Source organism: Pimephales promelas, chromosome 16, assembly GCF_988280905.1.
Source record: "Pimephales promelas chromosome 16, fPimPro1.hap1.1, whole genome shotgun sequence".
Taxonomy (NCBI): Eukaryota; Metazoa; Chordata; class Actinopteri; order Cypriniformes; family Leuciscidae; genus Pimephales; species Pimephales promelas.
The window spans coordinates 9,973,833-9,996,282 of NC_142784.1; the positions used below are offsets into that span (position 1 = coordinate 9,973,833).

At 38.5% G+C, this 22,450-nt stretch overlaps 1 protein-coding gene across 7 annotated transcripts in view; it reads left to right on the forward strand.

Moving 5' to 3' along the window:
• The window catches only part of rffl (ring finger and FYVE-like domain containing E3 ubiquitin protein ligase), a 28,638-nt gene that overhangs the window by 1,311 nt on the left and 4,877 nt on the right, over positions 1-22,450 (forward strand). For 2 of the 7 annotated variants that reach the window (XM_089120970.1, XM_039660071.2), the window contains 4 exons: positions 136-268; positions 13,310-13,498; positions 19,000-19,383; positions 20,973-21,038. In XM_089120970.1, coding sequence (XP_088977096.1) covers positions 13,322-13,498; positions 19,000-19,383; positions 20,973-21,038 — 627 coding nt within the window. In that variant the 5' untranslated portion in view covers positions 136-268; positions 13,310-13,321. The remainder of the gene's footprint in view (positions 1-135; positions 269-13,309; positions 13,499-18,999; positions 19,384-20,972; positions 21,039-22,450) is intronic. The other 5 variants (XM_039660072.2, XM_039660074.2, XM_089120969.1 and 2 more) reach the window with 3 other exon arrangements.

The following is a 22,450-nucleotide window of genomic DNA, read 5'->3' on the forward strand; positions in this document are numbered from 1 at the left end:
AAAGATATACTTTTGTTAAAAAATATTAATTTTGGAAAACAGAGCTACATGAGTTACATGAGATCAAGGCGTGAGAGATAGTAATGAACATGATTTTTCATAGCCAATTCGTTTTTTCTTCTTAATTTTTACAAGCAAAGTGGCTGAATACCAGTTGCCATTACAAGACAAGAGAAGTAAACAAAGAGGAAGATCCGGCAGACATGCGGAGAATTCACTCAGCACAAGCTTTATCATTTTGCGAATTTTAGTGAGAGTGCAGAACGCGGTAAGTCAGTCATGGCTTAAAGGGAGCGCTATTGACAATCTCAATAATAGTTTTGTTTGATTGCGGCAGCTGGTTTAGTCAAAAAACGCACAGTTATTTGGCAGTTGGGTCTGTTCAAAATCACATTCTCACCATAAACAAACCGCTCCAGAGTTCGTTTGAAAGCGTACCTTGTTTGGTTCACTTTTGGTGCGCACCCGAGTACGATTGCTGCTTTCACACCTGCCCAAACGAACCGCACCAAGGGGGGAAACGAACTCTAGTGCGATTCAACCGAACTAAGGGGGCTTTCACACTGGCAGTTTAGTTTGGAACGGGGCACGGTTCGCATGAAAAATCGCTAATGTGAACGCTGTCATGGGACTGGGGTACCGAACCCGAGACTACCTGGAGGAGGTGGTCTGAGTTCGGTTGTTTCCAAACCCTGCCGCGGTTCGCGTGAATGTGAAAGCAACACGGACTCGGGCGCGTTTTAGCTTATTGTGATGTTTTGATAGTGTTGATGATTTACTTTGGAAACGAGCGAGAGTGAGCCTTCAGTGTATTCTTGCATTGGGTGTCATTCATGAAACACCAGCAGAACGAATTTTTGAGTAAATCGTGTGTAAAGTGGTTCTGGCATAAATTTTCGGATTCATTAAAATGTTGAGCCCGTTCTCATCCCAAAGCGCCATATAGGACGCTTTTGCAAAAGCCTAAATATTCAACGCACATGGCACCCTTTAACGTAAAATGAGATGCAGATATATTTGGGCAGAAGGCGCCCCCTAGTGGTCTAACCCTTACCCTACACCATACCTAAACTTAACCATAACCGAAGCGTCTCATTATGCCTAGTTCACACTACATGATTTTAAAATGTCGGGCTGAACTGTGCAGTTCACACTACATGACTTGCTCTCAGTGAAATCATGAGTGTTCAAGTTGTTTAGCTGTTCACACCACACAACACAACGTGATTGATCGACAACAGGAGGTAACTCACTACACGAGTTAACAACGCACTACATAGAGATACAACCACGATCGGATGATAAGAGCATATCATTTGTGACTCAATGAGAGCTGTTTCAGTACTATAGTACGGTCTAAATCATGAAAATACTCAAATAAATAACGAGTTGACAACAACACGATTCTATCTGGTCTAGAAACCATCATGTTTTGTAACGAAAAACCACGCAATAAAACGAACCAGAAATGACGCGAAACTGCAGAGAAGAACACAACACGCGAATATGGACGTCAGACAGAAACTAGTGCTGCACACTGTTTGCTCGACGATATGCTCTGAGAAAAAAAAATGCAAAAAAGAAAAAGTAAGATTTACCTGGTGTCCTCAACCCATGCGTTCCTATGATTGGCTGTACTCATGAAATCACTGAGATTGAGTCGCGCGACTGCTCGAGATATCTAGCATGCTAGATATTTTTCTGAGCTCGGTGACCTGTCTGCGAGGTGTCTGCGAGCTGTCTTTGATGCGTTGTTGGCTCTTTCACACTAACGGATTGGCGAGCGTTAATCGTCCGCTAATCGCCCGCGATTTGCACGCGATAACACCCTGACTTGTCGGCGACTCAACGATTTGCAAATCGGGCTTAAATCGGGCTTAAAATCACGTAGTGTGAACTAGGCTTTAGACGTTAAAGGGTGCCATGTGCGCTGGATATTTACGCTTTTGCAAAAGCGTTGTATATGGCGCTTTGGGATGAGAATGCATTGAAATGTTCGTATTTTCTAAATGTTAGTTGGTACGAAAGAAATCTACACCTGCTCCCAGCCGAACTTTTTCCGAACTGAACTAATTCGTTTTTAGCTGTCAAGCTTAATGTCGAACCGTTTTCTTTTCACATCTGGGACTGTTTGATTAACAGATGAAACTCCATTAACTGCATCTGTAATGTGCTGCCAAGCTTCCTTTTTTATAGGACCTGATACGCCACTATGTAGCCTACGCTTGAAAATAAAAAGTGGCGTTTTGAATGAACTTCTGATAATAAAACGTCAATTTCTGCATCTGAGAAATTTTTCTTTTTCTCGCATTCATGTCATAATATGATGCCTATATATAGTTGTCAGTCGGATTTAATGGGCGGGATTTATGGTAATTGAGAATGAACGTGCACGGCACGCGCGTCCCATTTACGAGTCATTTACAAATTCATTAACACACACACACATTTCACTATCACATCTGACGTTTACGAACTTACGAAGTATTTGTGAATCAGGAGAAGAGTTTTCGGGAAGGTCTCTTTTTGCGCAAATCACTTACATATTTACTTGTATATTTACGAATGTTTCATGTGTGAGATCCATTGTGCATAGAATCAGAGCAACACATTTGGAAATCAAAAGAGTCTGTTTGCAAGCAGAAGTCCACCTTATATGACACACGCACAGTAAACCTGTATTGTTCACTTAACTGCTCATAATAGCAGCAAATTAACAAAAAATTGCAGTCCCCACAATATTTACCCACGTTTTGCTTTCTATCATGCGCCGCGCACGTTTGCGATGACCAGTGTTGTGCAAGTTACTTCCAAACTGTAATACATTAGGTATTACTTGTTACTGTTATTTAAAAGTAATTCATTACCTTACAATATTACTGTCCCAGAATTGTAATGCGTTACATTACTCATCTATTACTTTTTAGTTACTTTCACCAAAATAACTTAGTAGAACTTAACTTTTGGACTGTAACGATATGCAATATGAAACCGAAATCGCGATTCGCCACACGACTCAGATCAACGAACCTACAGAATCGCGACACACCTCTTCCAACTCCAGCGTTATTCTCCTTACCGTCCAGATCCAATGCTGCCTTATCTTTAAATTAGGCTATTAGTATTATTTGAAGTTAACATTATAAAATACGTAGACCTACACCACAAAACTAGTCGAGGATAAATTATTTAAAATTGGGGAAGTCCAGCATTATGGACATGATGACATTTGCAGTCAAAACTTGAAATAAAAATTCTCAGAAAATACATGTATTGAAACGTATATAGGCTACTTCCTTAAAGGACTCCAGACATTAGACAAATATCAGTCTATGTTTTATTTTTAATATTAGGGAAAAGACACATTCATGCGTGACAAAAAAATAGGAGGCAAAATATATTTTTTGTAATTCTGTTAATTACACTGCGCACATCGGATGAGGAAGGGTTGGCTCTCCAGTCTCCATAGAACTTAAAATATTCATTTTATTTTAGTTTTCGTGTTCGCATTTATGAGGAAAAAACAATGTTACAGGCGCGACCGCTCTGAACTGGCACTAAAAGACTGCTTTAAAACTTTCACACAGTCTGTTGCCTTTAAGAAGTAAAAGCAGACAATACACTGTAATACAACTGTAATACAAGCCTCACTGAACATGTAACGAGTAAAATATTACTGAAAATTGATTAGTAATGCCTTACACTACTGCATTACAGCAAAAAGTAATATGTTACTGTAATGTATTACTTTTGTAATGCGTTACTCCCAACACTGGCGATGACGTAAGATGCACGCAAACGCACCAGGGTTTGATAGAATCAAGTTGAGTGTGAAACCAGACCAATGCTGCGGGGGGCGCTGCAAACCAGCCCAGTGTAAAAGCCCCCTAAAAGAGGCAGGTGTGAAAGCACCCTAACTCGGCGGTGACGTCAACACCACTGAAAGTCATCTTTCCTATTGTCGTTCGTGAAAATCGCTTCTCATTTGCATAAAAATGAAATTTTCGAACTTTTCTCACATCGCTTGACATGCCCACATTCTGTCGCCAACGGTCACTGTCGCTTGTCGCCGGAAGTCACGAATGGGATTGTGTCACTTTGTCGTTGCGTGTCGCTGGTGGCGTGTTGTATTTGAACACATTTTGTGAGTCTGCTCAAGCTGGCTTCACATACATTACATATGTAACACAAATGCAATAACATGTCACTCTGTAGGCATCTTACAACAGTTACCACACGAGCAATTTATAGATTGTCATGACAGAATATGCTAATTTAGGATAGTTGTCACTTCTTGAGTCTCTCAATCATTGTCCGACTCGGTGTTATATTATGTTTAAATATAAAAGGCAGAGCAGTTTCTGATATTTTAGTGTTTGTCTGCATGAGGTAATTGGAGCTGCTAACACACACAAGCTCTTGAAGCTCCGCCCCCTCTGTGCTGAGAGCAGCAGCTCATTTCCATTTAAAGGGACACACTAGCCTGGGAAAACTTAGACAACTTCCAGTCAAGACTTGTCAAAAGTGCCTCTAATTGAAGCCCATTTTACAACAAAAATGTTAATGAAACTTTTATGACTTATGAAAACTGTTGATGTTAAATTGCATCAGTGATTGTCATTGCGTATCATCCAACACACCGTCAAAGAAAGAACACATGACAGAGAAACATCAGGTTGCAAAATGTTTATTAGGCCACTGATATGGTTGTGGACTTTATTTCAGTCATTGCCTATGATGACACAGTTTTAAAGTGTCGTAAGGTAACATGACATAGCAATGAATAAATGAAATGATAGTTGGTTCATGTATTTAAGAATATTATATAGATGTATTCATTCAGGTGTTCTGGTCTCAAAGTTAAAGTGGATGCTTGTGTTAATTTGAATTGTAAATTTCTGTTTGTTTGTAAAATAAAAATCATAATAAACTTACATATTGTATTTGTTACAAAAATATTTTGTCCACAAATACATTTATTTCATTTGTTACGGGCAGAGACATATTCAACAAATGATAACAAAAGACAGTTTTAAAGCATTGCAAGGTACAAAGAAAAATGACAACAAAATGAAATCTATGTAGTTGAAGTTTGCTGTGCTTTATCCTAACATGAAGTGAATGTCCGCATTCAGTCAGGGACGACTGCACAAAACAACATAAAACGAACTATAAAAAATTGTAGTTTAAGTTCACAGAGGTTGGTAACACTTTACTTGAAGGGGTGTTCATAAGACTGACATGACACCTTCATAATCATGACATGTTAAAAATATGAAGTAGGGTTTATGCATGTTTGTGACAACTATCGTTAAGTGTCTTTCGCTCAGTTATGACATTTTTAATGCAAATATGACATTGTTTGAGATGTCTTTGTTATGACACCTTGACATAAACCAATGCATCATAACCTGTCAGTGTCTTTGTCATGACAACTTGATATTAGTAAGACAACACAAGCTGTCATAAACATGATATAGAAGATTAATTATCAAACTCAAGAAAACACTTAGCTTTATTGGTTAACATTACATTAAACTATCAGGTGGTTGGGTTTGACATTGGCTGTCATGAGGCCATTATAACGTTTTGATGACAAATTCAATTAGTACCAGTGTTGAGGTCACGAACAATATTCATGACACAATATTATAATGGCCTCTTAATAGTTGTTAATAGTTTAACTTAATAGTTGTCATGACAAAGACACTGACAGGTTATGATGTTGTGGTCTATGTCAAGATGTCACAAAGACATCTTAAACAATGCCATATTTGCATTCAAAATGTCATTATTGAGCGAAAGACACTTTATGACAGTTGTTATAAACATGCATAATGTCATGGTTATGTCATGGCATGGTTATGAAGGTGTCATGTCAGTCTTATGCACACCCCTTCAAGTAAAGTGTTACCAACTTCGTATTGACCTTTTATGAAAACATCTATTGAAAAGGAAATCATGAATATTCATGTAGGCTCCACCCACTGAAACTGAAACCCTCGAAACTCTGCCCCGATTCTGTCAGCCTCTAGGGCAGCGGTTCTCAACCGGGTTAACCATGGGACCCACATCTCCCCATGGCCAATTAAGCTGCGACCCATAATTATATGGTCTAAACTAAAATTGCTGCTTCTTCTTTTCTTTGTTTACTGAACTAATTGTGTCACTCCTTAAATCAGGGGTGTCAAACTAATTTTTACCACGGGCCACATCAGCATTATGGTTGGCCTCAAAGGGCCAGTTGTAACTATTTACTATGTAAATGTAGCAGCTAATTCTTAACATATTGATAAATAACTCTCTCTGCATTTGTCATCCAATTGGATGCTGTACATTTCGCCTTCTCCTCATTATCCATTTATTGAGTGCCTGGGACCTGCATGTTGTTTCATTGGATCCTTTCCCTACCCTAAGAGCACCTATCACGGATATACTTTACCTGAGCGCCGCCTGGTTGAATCTTTTATAATTTGCTGTACATTACTGGTGGTTGAGGTGATTCCCCCTTCAATGTAAAGCGCTTTGAGTAGTGTACAAATACAGCAAATGCATTCAAATAAATGTAAAATATATGTAAGCAGCACATTGCTCTGTGTTTTTATAACATAAATCCCTGTAATTTATCAGGTTAAGAAAAGATCAAACTTTTTAAGTGAATAACATTGACAAACTACATCTAAAAGCTCCTCACTGATAGTGAAGTCTGCTTTCACGCCTCTTATAAAAATGGATAGTTGCGCTTAGGGCGGCACGTTTTCAAGTTTTTCATTAACCGTTAACCGAGGCCCTTATCGGTTAATACTCGGTTAACCATGTGCGCGCCGCAACATCGAGATACAGAGTTAATTTTTAACACCTTTGATAACTGGTTGGACCCCATTTGAAACTAAATTAATTTATAGAAATAAAACGCAGTGGTAAGTTCAGAGCAGTTAAAGTAGGCGCGTTTCCATCACCCTTCAAATTGAAATTGCCAATTGAAAATACGCACATTGGCAACACGTCCATTTCGCAAAAACTCAGTGTCCGCAAATAATAATAATAATCATCATTATTGTAACATTTTATTAGGCTGCATATGTAGAAGACACTTTTATCCAAAAAAGGAACAAAGCACAAATAAACACAATATTTTGACGCATATCCAGTGTGTGTGCTTTGTGGAGGCTGCGAGACGCCCATGTGAACACTTGCAGTTTCATTGCAGTTCTTTCAGTGGAAACAACTTAAAATACTCTTTCATTTCTGGTCATACAGAAAATATTAAAACAAATACATTTATTTGCGTAAACTCACAATAACAAGAAAACGCTGTGCTTTAACAAACAGGCGCGCTTCATGATCTCCGTGAACTGAAGCGCGAGAACTGAAACAGCCACCGCATTCGAATTTGTTCGTTTTAAATTGGACATTTAAAGCTTTAGTCTACTGGTTAGACTAAAGCTTTAAATGTCCAATTTAAAACGAACAAATTCGAATCAAAAGCCAATATCTTCTGACTATATAATTATAGCCTAGCTAATTATATATTTCTCTCTAAAGGTGCATCCGGGGATGGAGATTTGTTTTTAGCAGAAACTGATTTAGAAAACAATAGTTTATTAATAAACAATTAATGCCTCGTTATTTTATATTATTTTATTATCAGACACATTTATTATATCTTATAAATCATCTATAAATCCCCTTTCTGTAGGCTGTGGTTACGGCTCTTCTCATTCAGCACTGCGGGGAAAATATCATTTCCAGGTTCTAATTTGGCCTCAGAAAACCAGTAAAATCTTTTTTTTTTTCCATATTCATTTGTCAAATATTTTAAATGTTTAAAGGGGCAAAAAAATCTAACAAATATCTGAAAATTCGTCGATATATACTAGCCTATATATTTTTGCGCCGCATTTGACGTAGTCCTACAGTTCAAATGAACATTTTGGTGTTCAACTCTGCGTTTTACAAAATACAACAACCGTTCATTTTTCGTTTTGCAATTAGGCCAACGGATTAAATAAGGGGAAACGAATGAACACAAAAGTACACTGACCGTACATATACGAGGCAGAGTTCTTTTTTAAAATTCATAAAAGATACAAGGAATAGCCTACTAGACAAAACCTCAAAGAAATGCCACAATCAAGACAGAAATGCAGAAATGAGGGAGAAACACCCAGAAACTCTGTGACTTTCCCTGCCATTAATACTTGGATGACACACACGTCTCCTCCTAAATTATAATGTCTAGTTCGGTGGCTGTGATATACCAACGTCCGTTGCCATTATTTTTGGAATGGCTTATCGCGAAAGGGAAAAAAAAATGTTTTAGTCGCATAACACCGTTAATAGAAACGCTTTCATTTCACAATATTTTTTTTATCGACAATCAGAAAAAAAAACGCAAAAGTTTTGTGCAAATATGTATTGACGCCACGCCACTTAACCGAGCAAAAAGGTTTCACTCGGTTATGCAATATTAAACGGTTAATCGGTTAACCGGTTAACCATGGACACCCCTAGTTGCGCTGTATCAGTATATCTGTACTTTCATCAACAGCTAATGAAAAAGTCTGGTAAGTGCGTGTCTCTTTGGCCAGCTGTGTTGTCAGATTGCTTGCCACTTCCTTAACTCGTTTCTAGACAAACTGATATTTTTAATTAAAGGCACACCTGCTCGCATACCTTTAACATACTCCTCTTCAAAAATATTCCCTCTGAAAAACACTTGGAAGCGCGGGCGATTTCTTCAGCCACAATAAAGCTAGCTTTCACGGCTGCGTAATTTTTTTTTTTCTGTGGCTTTTGTGAACATATTTTGCTGCCATTGCAGTCTGCTTTTCAATTCTTGAACAATTAAATTTTTTTTCTTGGAGGCTAAAGTTAGCATACTTCGCTTCGTGTTTGGTGTCAAAATGCCGATGTAAATTGTATTCCTTCATCACCGACACTGCCTCACCACACAGAAGCATACCGTTTTTTTCTCCTTGAAGTACAAACATGTGTTCACTTGCCCATCGTTCTTTAAATTGCCTCCCCTCTGCATCAATTTTTCTCTTTTTGGACATTTTAGTTTATAAATTTTCAGTTTGGGTTATTTATCTCTCTCAACTCCACCGGGTCCGTTAAGCGCCGATATGGAAACACTGCTATCTAGCGGCACGATGCCGTCATTTTGCGGGTTACAAAATCGACATGCATTCATGCATTGTGGGAGATGTAAGCCTAGTTTTTGGTCAATGTACGCTGTAAGCATACTTTTTTTTAAGTAGAGCCAGACCGATATATCGGCAGGCCGATATTATCGGCCGATATTAGGCATTTTCCAAACTATCGGGATCGGCAGTTATAATGACGATAAATGAATATTTCAAAAATAAAATACAAACGGACGAAATACGCTTGAACCATTGTCTTGAGTGTTGGAGTTGTATAGTTTGTCCACCAGAGGGCACTCTAAACCGTACCTGTTGGCAACACTCGTTGAGTTGGTCACGATACATACATTGCTTGAATAACAATTAAAAGAACATCCCCATCAGTTCACTTAACTCAAATAAGCATGACAAAATTTGTGACTATCATGTCCAGTTTTGCTGCTGTTAAATAAGCCGAGAGTGAAGCGGAATTAGCTAGTAATAATTACGTTATGTTGATAGTGTAGTTGACTGACTGTCCTTTTAACTTAAGTATTTCTTTAATAGCGCGTGACCGTTATAGCAATGAGACGTATCATCTCTCCTTGGCCAGTTATATTGAAAATGTATGTTTTACAATTTGCAGTATGACGTTATCTATTGCTAAATTATGGCTCATCATAGACTAGCTAACCACAAAGCTAGCTAATGCCACTATCATCAGTCTGTTCTGTTGTGACAATAAAAGAAACAAGTTCGTTTTTTAAAATGCATTATCATATTATTTTAGTTAAAACTCATAAATACCTACAAATAACTAATGTTAGGGAAATCTGTTAATATTTTGAGAAAAAAAAAAACGACTGATACATCAGAATGTCGGATTTTAAAACCAACAAATATTTGTATCGGTATCGGCCCTCAAAATCCTTTATCGGGCGGGCTCTAATTTTAAGACAATCATATGCCTTTTGAGCTTACGCAAGCCACACAGGCCTTGAGTTTGACACGTACCTTAAATGAATCTAATTAATTAAGTTAATGGAAAAAAATGTATCTCTGCTAAAATGCTGTACACTATAAAGAGCCCTTATTTGAACAACAAAACTTAACAAATTGTATGCAAACATGTGAACTGCACATAAAGCAGTTTTAGCACTTAATAATCTAAAAAGGAAAGTGGTGTTGCACCTGAACACCAGACTAACGCTCAGAGGTGTTAACAACCAGGCCAAAACAATGACACTTCTCTGACAATCTCATGACACTTTAAGGTAAAGTCAGACCATTCTGTTTTTGCTTTAGTCAAATTATGCTCCATAAGACACACCTGCACAAAACAAAAACAACAGACCTGACTGGGACTGAATGAAAACACAAAATCACTCTCTGACAGTTGATGGTGCTTATGGGACAAGGCATTACATGGAGGTAAGAGGAAAAAAAAAATGCCATCAAAACTTTTCTGAAGATATTCAGTCCCCTTCAGATATACATTAATATAAACCCCCACCCAAAACCTGTTGTGCTTTGTTGTTAAGTATCTGCAGGCACATCTTTGTTCTCCTCTTCTCGCCCGTCTTCAACACGCCCCCTCTCTGGCCTTTCTTAACGTCCTGTTTACAGAGTTTGTAATATATCCACACAAATAACATTTTGGGAAATGATTGCAAGGCAGTTTGTGCGAGGCCGGAAAAGAGATCTTTCTTGCAAGCGCTGGGATTTCTCTCAGAATATGCAAATCTAGTTTGTTTTTACGCTGCACTGCTAGTAAGTCCTGGCTTATGTACACAGGTTGGTTGCTTTACTTATGGGGCGGGTCTCAGATGCTGAACTTATACGACTAATAAACCCTTGGTCAAATAAAGAGTTAAACCCAGATTCAACATTCAACACATTGTATTTGAATGTGTTTCTATTCTATTGTTTGCATTTAATTTAAAGGCAAACAAGAATCGTGCACTCCATCTCTGGAAGTGTGTAACATCTACACCGGTTTGTATAGACCTGCACGAATAATTTTAGCTTTAAAACTGTTATCGTAAAAAATATTCCTATCCTTCCTAAACTTCCGATTCTTTCTCTGTGGTGGGCAAACCTAATGGGTCATTCATAATTCCACTCTGCCCTCAACCATGTGACCCGTCGCCTGTAACTCCAGGCATTACAAGCATCCTCCTGCTGTTGAGTGGTGTGTGTGTGTGTTGTCTAGCCACAGTGCAGCTATTGTTGGTCTGTTACTAGGGAGCGTTTGGGTGTACTGACACTACAGGCCTGAGGGGTTAAAGGGGGGCTGGAGTGTTTTATGACAGCCCAGCAGTAACAATGTCCAGTCAGATGGTCAGTGGGGACTGTGAGAGCATTTGTTGTTTTGAACTTTGCACATGCTACCATGTTTGCTGACACCAAGTAATATGAATTGTTTGTTTGGGTTTGGGGATTTTTGTCTTTTTCAACATGGATGCAAGTTTTGGTTTCCTGTATAAAAGTGGAAGGGAAGTTTTGTTAAACTCATAGTATGTGTTTTAGAATTCAGTTTTTATTTGTGTATGTGTGCATGGTGCCATTTGAACGTCTTGTTTTTGAGACCAGTTTTTTATGAACTTTTTATTTTGGTATAAATATGACCTTTATACATCCATCTGAGGCATGTGTAAAGAAAAGCAGTTCGAAAAAGTTGAAATAATCAAGAAATGTGTAGTTTTGATGAAAGATTACAAAGCCAAACATTTATTTATTTATTATTATTATTATTATTATTATTATTATTATTAATCATTTAATCCTTGAACCAGGAAAAGAAACCATGTCAATTTTGTTGTAATGTTGACAATAACTACTTAGTGTCGATTCTGGTCATACAGGTTTCTAATTTTAAAGGTTCTCTAAGCGATCCTGGGTGTTGACGTTCGGAATATTTTCAAACAAATCGGAGGCTAGCTAGACCCTCCCTCCTCCATATCTCATCTCCTCCCCCTCCCTTCCGTGCTTCCTGAAATAATTGTGAACGTGCATAGTTCTAGCTAATTATATCCTTGTGTGGGTTTGGCGAACATAAGCGTCAATTTAGAAGAAAAAAAACAATTTAACGTTACCCACCTGTCCAGCAAAAACAGAGCAACCTGAATGTCGGACTGGAAGCCCTTCTGCCGCCGGAGTTCTCGCCATCGTTCAAGAGCTTTGCTACCGATGTAAATTCGGAACTTCGCACGTTCTTTATCCGACTCCTTCTTCTTTTTAATTTGTTCTTCAGAACAACGTCTCTTTGGTCGTGTGTCGGCCATTTTTCAAACTTCCCTCTGATGCTTCTCTCTCCTTCACACACACACACCCTTCATGTGCACGCGCACTAACCCCCCAGACCCACCCTCAAATACTTCTTGCCAGTGATTGGCTGGAACACTGTTTGTTAGGTTTCGTGGTCCGGGTGAGACATGATTGTTTTTGTTGCCGTTTGTGGAGCCTGTGGTGTCTACAGAGACCGCGTTTTTTTACAGTGTGTTTAGGGGACAGGTAGCTAGCCGATAGTGAGGAGACGTTTGATGTATGTGACAAAAAATGTTTTGGCCCCACATCGCTCAGAGAACCTTTAATATTTGTTTGCAAGTGGATTTTAGTCAAGACTATCTTATACCAGCATGTCTTACTGAAGTAAAAATCCTGAGGGTGATCATGGTAATACGGTACGCCTTGGACAATGGTTATGGGAAGGAGTTACCCAATTCTTTTTCTTGTGTTAAGTATTTTGAGTGATTAAACTAATCAGTTGATTCACCACACAATGGGCCCAAATGGTGAGAGACATAACCATGGTGGTGATACTGGATCAGACAGCCTTTATTTGGCTTTGAGTGAGAGAGGGAGATACAGTGTCAACCTAGTAGGAGTATTGCACGGCTCCTGTGGTTTAGACTGCACACGGCCTTTGAATAAATTATGGAAGTCCTACTTCTTCAGCTAAATGACTCCAGCCGAGCGCTTATCAGCCACCCTGGCTGACGCTGGAAGAACTTTTCCATGCCGCTAATTCACTACCAAGGGTATTGATACGAGAAGACCAATCTACTTTTTTTTGAAAAAGTGCATCCGTTGTCTTCTAGGACTAAGGTGGTTTGATTCTATTTGAAGACTGAGCAGATTTAATTTAAGGTGTAACTTAAGCATCTCTCTTTCTCTTGCAGTAGGTGTGGAGTATGTGGGCCAGCTGCTGCGGCTGGCTCGGTCTGGATGATCCCACTGTGGAGAACACCAGAAGTAGCACACCACATCAGACCTTCACAAACTCAGGCTTCAGCAGTTACCCATCACCCCCTGCTCCAGAAAACACATGCAAGGCCTGTGGAGGTCGCTTTGAAAGCCTCGCCAGGAAGGTAATCATATGACACGACTAATTTTCAGACAACTGTCTTACAAATCCACCTTGTAATGTTTAGCTTTAGCAGTGGGATACATTTATTTGGTGAAGCACTTGTACAGGTAATGTGCGGTTATTGGTGCCTTTTGGAATCCTGTTGATGCTTTGCCTTTAACGTCATCCTCACGTCACTGACAGATAAGGGAAAGGCTCAAGCTACAGCTTATAGCCACCATACACGTTGAGTTAGTGACTGGAGTCATTGTGTGGAGCGTGACTACTCTGCTCGCCTCATGAGGGGAGTTGTCCAGAATGCACTTTGTAAACTCCAGTGACAGTACAATGGCGCGTATCGATGTCATGGCCATTGTGCCAGTTCCTTACTGCAGTGCTGCTATTGTCAATTCACGTTCATGGAATTCCTGCACATGCACCTTACAAAAGAGTAATTACAGGGAGTAACAATGAGATCAGGTTTCCAGTGTTTGTTTTTTTTAATTGGATTGAAGTTTTTGATGTTTGAAAGCAAGCAGTTCATAGACTCAATAGTGGTTAAGACTAAGTAGATCCAGTATTGTTCTCTGAATAGAGATCAATAGTATCATGTCACAATGATAGTTTGAGATATCTGCTATGTGACGACATCCACACTTCACACATAAGCATACTATCATTAATGTCTGCTACGCTGGAGAAATATTAAGGTTGTAAATTAAGTTTTTATGTGGAGATAGATTCACCTCTCGTCATCTCTGAGACAATGTGGTAAGTTTTTGCTTTCACTTTCAGGGAGTAATTGTCTGTGGTTTGAGACTCCTTCAACGGTATAACTCGTGGAAAGTTTGCAAATTGCATGTGTCAGATCCACGGGCTGGCCTTTTGGATAAAATATTTTTGCAACATGACATTTCAGCTGCTTTGAAACAAGGTTTATTGTGAAAAGCACTATACAAATACATTTTAATTGAATTCATAAACTCCATTTTTGCTCGCAAAATGATAGAAACATAGTCATTCTCCACGATTATAAAACAAAGTTAATTAAATAATTGAGTAAATGATCAAATGAGACAACTATTCTACAACCCCCGCCCGGCGTGGCTGACGATAGCACAAAATGACTATGGAGAATATCACCCAACACTAATATTTTCACTAGAAGCTTAATCTTTGATAAACATTTTTAAAAAAAAGTTTCTAAGCCGTGAACCAAACCAGCCATAGCACCATCATTCATAAATATTAAAAAAATATATATTCTAAGTCAGACAGTATTTGAAAATCAGTAAATGGATGAAGACCCAATTATAACACATAAAATTGTTGTATTTTCTTTTCAACATCCCATATTAACCAATGTTGGAGATAGTGTTGTCAAAATATTTAGGACTTCAGTAAATTTTAAACATCACAATACCAAATCCCGGTGGTACCGAGTACCCGGTCAAACTCGGTTCTGGATGCGCATGCGTTCACAAAGGGCGTGAAGTTGCGTCCTCGCTGCTGATGTGATGTCTGTCTATATTAAACTGCAAAACGATGGTTTAAAGATGAACCCTGCATATCTGCTTGTCTCTGTGTGAATGAACGACGCAGGCGCGTGGTTTCATTTAACGTTACCTCTCTCACACACACACACACACACACTGAAACACGAGTGACGCTTGCTCTGTTTTCAGTCTCTGCTGTCTCACGATATGATGATGTCATCTCCAGAGGCGCTCTGAGAGTCACTTCATGAGCATTTTACCGTTTCATTTGAGAAAAACTATCGTCATATCATTCACGCACAGAAACTCAAAGTTCTTAGCAAACTGTCAAAATTAAAGTCTCTGTTAAAGTCGCCGTGAAATGGAAGTTGAGATCATCCTTTTTTCCTTGTCATGACGTATATCCGAGTGAAACGGCTTCTGAAATTAGAAAAAAAAATGTAGGGCAGGGCTAGATTTCATCCTTCGGGAATTGATTGGATTGTTGGAGGTTGAGCGTTGCAAACAATTTGAATGCGATTCTCTGAGAGGTGATGCACCAATAGCCGCTGCCTCATCAGATGTGGCCGCACCCTTTTGCCATTCCATGTGGCCAAAAGAGAGAGAGGTCGTTTCGATGGGGGAGGGAAGGGTAATGTATTTGATTAAAGATTTCAAGGGTACATTAAAAAAGTAATGAAGTGCACCGATAAATAATTTATAATAAACACTACAATATTACATATAAAAAGATTTGTCAAATTTGATTTCATGCCGACTTTGAATAAAAATACTACGACTACTCGACTAATAATGTGTCGAGAAGGTTGCTTATTTTTCACTTGATTTTTTTGTTTTTCTATAAGCAATATTTCTCAATATCATCAATATTTTCGTTTAACGGCATGTAGCCTTCAATGCTTTCATAAATTTACCGTCATAAATAATAATGTCATTGAATTGAATTTAATATATATATATATATATATATATATATATATATATATATATATATATATATATATATATATATAATTTATTTTTTAAATTAATTATAAAATAGTTTAATTTTGCTGGTACCGAGATTCGTAAAAATTGAATGGTATCGGTACCAACTACTGGAATTTTGGTACCGTGACATCCTTAGTTGGATAGATGCTATATAACTGCAAAAGTTTTCCACTGGAGATTACAATGGTTACAGTATATAGGACTGTGGGTACGTTTGTGGGTAGTGGTATGCTTCACCAGTAATTTGGTTCTCAAAAGCAGTTTCTTATAAATTAAGCTGAAAATCCATTGATGTGTGGCTTCTGCAGAAGCATGTACCAGCCTCAGACATCCTGCAAACGTTTAGCCATGACACACTAAACCGACATCAAAGAACCAGTGGCTTTCATCGCGTCACCTGTTCAAAAAGCAGACGGGGGTCCAACTAGTGCTAGAGGTGGGAACAAACTGGAAAAACTAGGTCACGTTGTGTCATGACCTTAAAGTCTGTGTGAACCGGAAGTTGAGGCCGCATTCTGAATCCACCATGTTTAGAAATGCAATTTTTTTTTCAATGCGTGGGTTTTAAGGTGATGATACTTAGGGAAACTTTTTGAGCAATGTTGCTGGACAATCTTGCTAAGCATTTGTTGCTTGGGCACTTTCCCATTGAAAATGGGCAATGCATTTCTATCTGGAATATTTAGATCAGTCGTGTGCACCGTGTCTCATCTGGTTGTCCGTTGACGGCAACATTGCTCAAAAAGTTGCCCTGTGGATCATCACCTTTATGGTCCAAAACCAACTTTAGCTCATTTAAACCATTGAAAAAGACAAGGATTATCATATAAGAAATCACAGACGATAGATTACATAATTAACACACATAAGATAATAAACAAAACGAAAATAATAAGCAGGACAGCTGAACAAAAATTGAAGTCAACATAGTCAAAGTCTGTATCGTTCCAGCAAAAAGAAGTGCCGCCATCAGCCTCCTCTCATTTTAAATAGTAGTAATCCCTGATGACGTCACTCCATTTTCAAGGATCAGGGAAGTCCCTTCTCACTCCACCTACGTACTAAAATGAATTAATCTCACACAGGGAACAATTCCTCAACCTGCACACCCACGAATACCATTTTTGTACAGGTAATAACAGGGTCCCCTCCGGTCTTTAAAAAGTATTAAATTCAGTTTAATCATATTTAAGACAATTAAAAAGTCTTAAATATCTTTAATGGTAGAAGGGGAAAAAAGTCTTAATTAAATTTGGGGATAGAAAAACAGGAATCGCAATATGCTTAGGGTGATTTATTAAACTATAAAAGGTGATGACTTAATGAAATTCAAATTAATCTAAATATAATAATTGAAACTCCTCCCTTTCCTGAAGTGAAATAAATACAGAAATTTGAGTATAACAGTCGAACCAAGGAACGTTCAACATTATTTTAATGACCAAAATAAACAACAAAACGAAAGTTAAGTGGCAGTCCCTCTTACAAATGTCCCAGGCCTGGTCCTCTCTCATCCTTCACTGTCGTCACTGTCTCTTTTTGCGTTTATTTAACAGTAATGTAGACATGAAAGTAGGAGGAGTGAAATGAGATCGGGACATGAGCCAACAGCTCTTGCAGTGTGTACATGGACTGAATGGCATTGTGACTTCCAGAAGTTATGTTAGTCATGTGTAGTGTTGTCAAAAAACTCGGTACTTCGGTACCAAGTCGGTACTAAAAAAAAAAAATGTTACGGTACCAGCTTTTCTAGGTACCGAATACCTAATCCAGTTCTAGACGCGCTGTCTGAAAGGTGCACAGTTGCGTCCTCTTCATAACGCTGATATGCTCTCTTTCTGAATCCACTTGTTGACACGAAAGGAGGAAAGAGCCACATATGGAAATATTTTGATTAGGCTAATGTCACGTTGCCATAAGAGGCCGATTACATGTAAATTCGCAATTTGAAATATAGGCGCGAGGCAAGCGCGCTCATAATAAAAACTCGTTGCATAGCAACGACAGACGCCGCGTGAGAGCAAGCGCTTTGGAAAGAATAAGCACGCGCAAAAATATAATAAAAAAACACGCGCGATATGTGAACGGCCTCTAAAGTGCTTTCGGGGTAGTTTTACGAGTACATGAGCACAGTAGTATTCACCCGACACCAGAGTACTGGTATTAGTATCGATGCATCCCCATGTCATTTAATGTCAGTGCCAGTTCTAGGCGTATTCTTGCCTTTATAACTCAGCAGTTTTAAAAAGCCTTTTCAAAATTAAATATGAATGCAGTTTTAGATTAAATAAAAGTACAGTCAAGTCAAATAAAACATGTTTTATCTCCTGTATAGTTTGGTAATGCTACAATAAGATACCATTTATCAACATTAGCTACTTCACATCAACACATTGAGTGAACAATATATTTTTACAACATTAATTAATGTTTGTAAATGTTATTTAATAGAAACACTTGATTGTTCATGTTTGTTCACTTCATTCATTGTGCATTAAATAAATGTTAACGGATTAGAACTTTACAAACAACTTTAAAAATGTGTTAGTGTAGCTACTATTGTTTATTTTAGGTCATTTTATCAAAATTTTTTCTAAAGTGTTTATAATACAAATGTACAGTTTCCATACTTGTAACCGCGATAAACACTTAAATATATGTAAATTTAAACTAAGCTTTGGTACCGAAATTGGTACCGAGAACCGTGAATTTTTACTGGTATTGGTACCGAATACTGAAATTTTGGTACCGTGACAACACTAGTCATGTGTTTATATTCCCTGAAGAAACTTCCCAGACTGCTTTGGCATTATCCGGTACAACTCAGCCTCAGTGTTTATCAGATGTAATGACGCAAACAGTACATCTGCTTAGAATCAGTCAATAGAGTGTAGCTTTTGACCCAGTTCTTACACCCTTTAATGCCTGTGGCAACTGCGAAATTCTTAATGGTGTTTCACACTCCTTAAATAAAATGTGAGAAGGTGTTCCAGTCTTAACTTGGCTTTAAAAAGCACCCTCCCATTGTTCATTGCAGCACATGTGCATGGACTGCAAGAAAAGCTACTGCAGCCAGTGCTCCGCTCAGCTGGACGCCCAGCCGTGGCTGTGCCACACCTGCCAGCGTTTCCGTGGGATCTTGTACGAGCGGGCTGAGCTGATGAGGCTGAAGGTGAAGGATCTGAGGGATTATCTCCACCTGCACGGGGTCCCCACACAGATGTGCCGAGAGAAGGAGGAGCTGGTCGAGCTGGTCCTCGGCCAACAGACACCTCCGTCTGACGCACACATTCCTCCCCCAATAACCACGCGCTTGGACCCGCAGGTAGACCCTTACGCTCCATTCAGCACAGCAAACCTGTCGCAGGACAACAGCACAACAGAACTGGCACCTCAGGCTCAAACAACAGAAGATGCACAGGTACGAAAAGGAAAAACTGCCCTGCATAACATTCAAAAAGTGCTTTTATGCTCACCTGGGCTGCATTTATTTGATCAAAAACTGTAAAAAGTCAAATTGTGAGACATTACAATTAGAGCCTGACCGATAAAGGATTTTGAAGGCCGATACCGATACAAATATTTTTGGGTTTTAAAATCCGATATATCTGACGATATTTATTTATTTTTTATTAAATATTGTTGGATTTCACACACGTGTAAAAGAAAAGTGAACTTTTCTGCACAAGATACATTTGATAATTTTTCTCTGTCTAAATGTTCACTCCTCGCAAGTATAACTTACATTTTACAATGCAGGGACTGTAACTAGAGATATGCTAGTTATAAATACGGTAATCATTACTTTATTTAGGCAGAAAAAGTTCATTGTGGTTTCCAAGCTCATTAATGTTAACGTTAGCGGCCTTCCACTGATGATAGTGGCATTAGCTAGCTTTGTGGTTAGCTAGTCTATGATGAGCCATAATTTAGCAATAGATAACATCATACTGCAAAACATACATTTTCAATATAACAGGCCAATGAGAGATGATCGAAGCGTGTTTCGTCCATTTTTATTTTATTTTTTAAATATTCATTTATCGGCCATTATAACTGCCGATACCGATATTATGGAAAATGCCTAATATCGGCCGATAATATCGGTCTGGCTCATTTACAATCTAAAATAACTTTTCTGTTTGAATATCTTTTAAAATGAAAAGTATTTCTGTGTTGTCAAAGCTGAATTTTCAGCATCATTACTTCAGTGTCACATGATCCTTCAGAAATCATTCTACTATGCTGATTTGGTGCTCAATTATTAATAATTGTTTTTCGTATTATCAATATTCAGGTTTTTGCTTTTTAATATTTTTTGTGAAATCTGTGATGCAGTTTTCAGGATCCTTCGATGAATTGTACGTTCAAAAGAACAGCATTTATTTGAAATAGAAAATTTTTGAATTATTATAAATGTCTTTACTGTCACTACTGATAAACTGTATGTGGCTTTGCTAATTAAAGTGTTATTTTCCCTTTAATTTTTTTTTTAATGGTAGTGCATCACAGTTTCAAGTATTAAACAGCTAAACAGTCTTCAACATTAGTAATAAAAAAGTTTCTTGATCTGCATATTAGAGGGATTTCTGAAGGATCACGTGACACTGAAGACTTGAATTCAGCTTTTCAATATCATTTACTGAATTTATCATCAATTCAGCCTTTGTGAGCCTTTCAACTTTTGATTGATAGTGTACTTCAGGAAGTCAACCTACAAAAGGTTTTCTCGTATTTGTCTCTACACATTAGATTAGACTAGGTTATGAGAAACTATTTTAAAACAGAAAGAAAAGAAACCTGTCATGTGCTTGGATTTGGATAAAATGAATCCATCTCACAGTCCCTTGCATGTGCTTCTCTTCTCGGTTTGTTTCACACGGCACTGTAAACTAAAGCACGGCTTTAGAATGAAGTGACTCGGTCTCTTAAGCACACTAGGGAGTGTATGAAATATAAGTTAGAGAGCACAGCTGTGTTAAACTGTTGGCTGCGACCTTTGACCCTTAGAGCTTGGCTGAGGCGACAGCTGAAAGTGAAATGGACGATGAGCTGCAGGTGGAGCAGGAGATGCAGGTACATCCTGAAACTCCTCTCCTCTTCTTCTTTCTGCTGCGTTAAATGTGGCAGAGCAGAGATCAGCGCCTGGGAGTCTTTCTGTCAGTCTTTTGCAATGAAAAGATTTGGCCTCTTGCTGATTTATGCTGCCCTCAGTAGAGTCTGTTTAAAGAGTGTCTTCCATGTGTGCGTGGGAAAACACTTGGCTACAGGCTGGGATAAATCACTGCTTCTTTAAAAGTTTCAAGTCCTACTCTGTCACGCCAATCCATCTTAAAGGGATAGTTCATGGATGAATGAAGATACTGTCATTTATTCGCCCTCAGACCAGTTTTGGGAACCAGATCGATCCATTTTTTTGAAAGACCTCAAAAGAACAATCAATCTGGTATTGAGAAACCACACGCGGCAGCAGACGCTGGCACGTGAGCACTGTCGCTCCTTTCACATGTGAAGGGTGTTTCTTAAATGTCGCCCAGAGAGAACGTGGAAAATGGACATGAAAATTAAGACCTACTAATAAAAACTAATATTAATATTATACTAAAAGCCTACTAATCCTACTAAAATACCTGCCAATAAAAAAAAAAACCGTATTAACAAAACTTAAAATGGATTCTTTTTTAGCTGTTTTATTTTCAAACTATTGGGCCATGTGGTCCACCAAAGCGGTTTTTCCCCCGGAGGCTAGTGTATTTGTCCAATTGTTTACAATGGGAGCGCCGCGTTTTTAAACCGGGAGCAGCGTGACTTTAAGATACTTTATAAAGACAGTTCACTTCGTGTTTACAGACAGGAGCCATCTTGGAAAACAGACTCGATAAGTCAAACCACGAACGTCGTGCTGAGTGATCTGAACTGTATGAACGGCGTTCGGGGATCGACTTATGGAGACGAGACTTATAAGATGGCTCCTGTCTGTATACGTGAAGTGAACTGTCGACATAAAGTATCTTCTTATTAAACGGTCTGTGCACTTACAACGTTTTCAATGCTTTGTTTTGCATGTAGGGACCCTCATTATGTTACTGTGTGAGTGTGGGGCTATTTTGAGCCTTGTTAGTGGTATTAACTATCGATTTCTTTTTACTTAGTAAATGCCCTCATTACAGTTTTTAGAGATAAAACTCTTTGGTTACACTTTATTTCGATAGTCACTTTAGACGTTCTACTAATTATAAGTAACTTTTCAACTACACGTCAACTAACTCTCATTAGAGAAGTAGTATAGACGAATCCGACAAGCGTTCTGTGTAGGCTGCCATCTTGTGGCGACGCCATTACTGAGCTGTTACACAGGCATATAGACATATGCACCGGTATGTAAACAAACGTCGGTGATAACGCGAACTCACCCTCGATGACAGCTACAGCCAGGCAGAATGACTTGTTGGTTTGATCTGTGATTTCAGTGGCCTCCAGTCACAGAT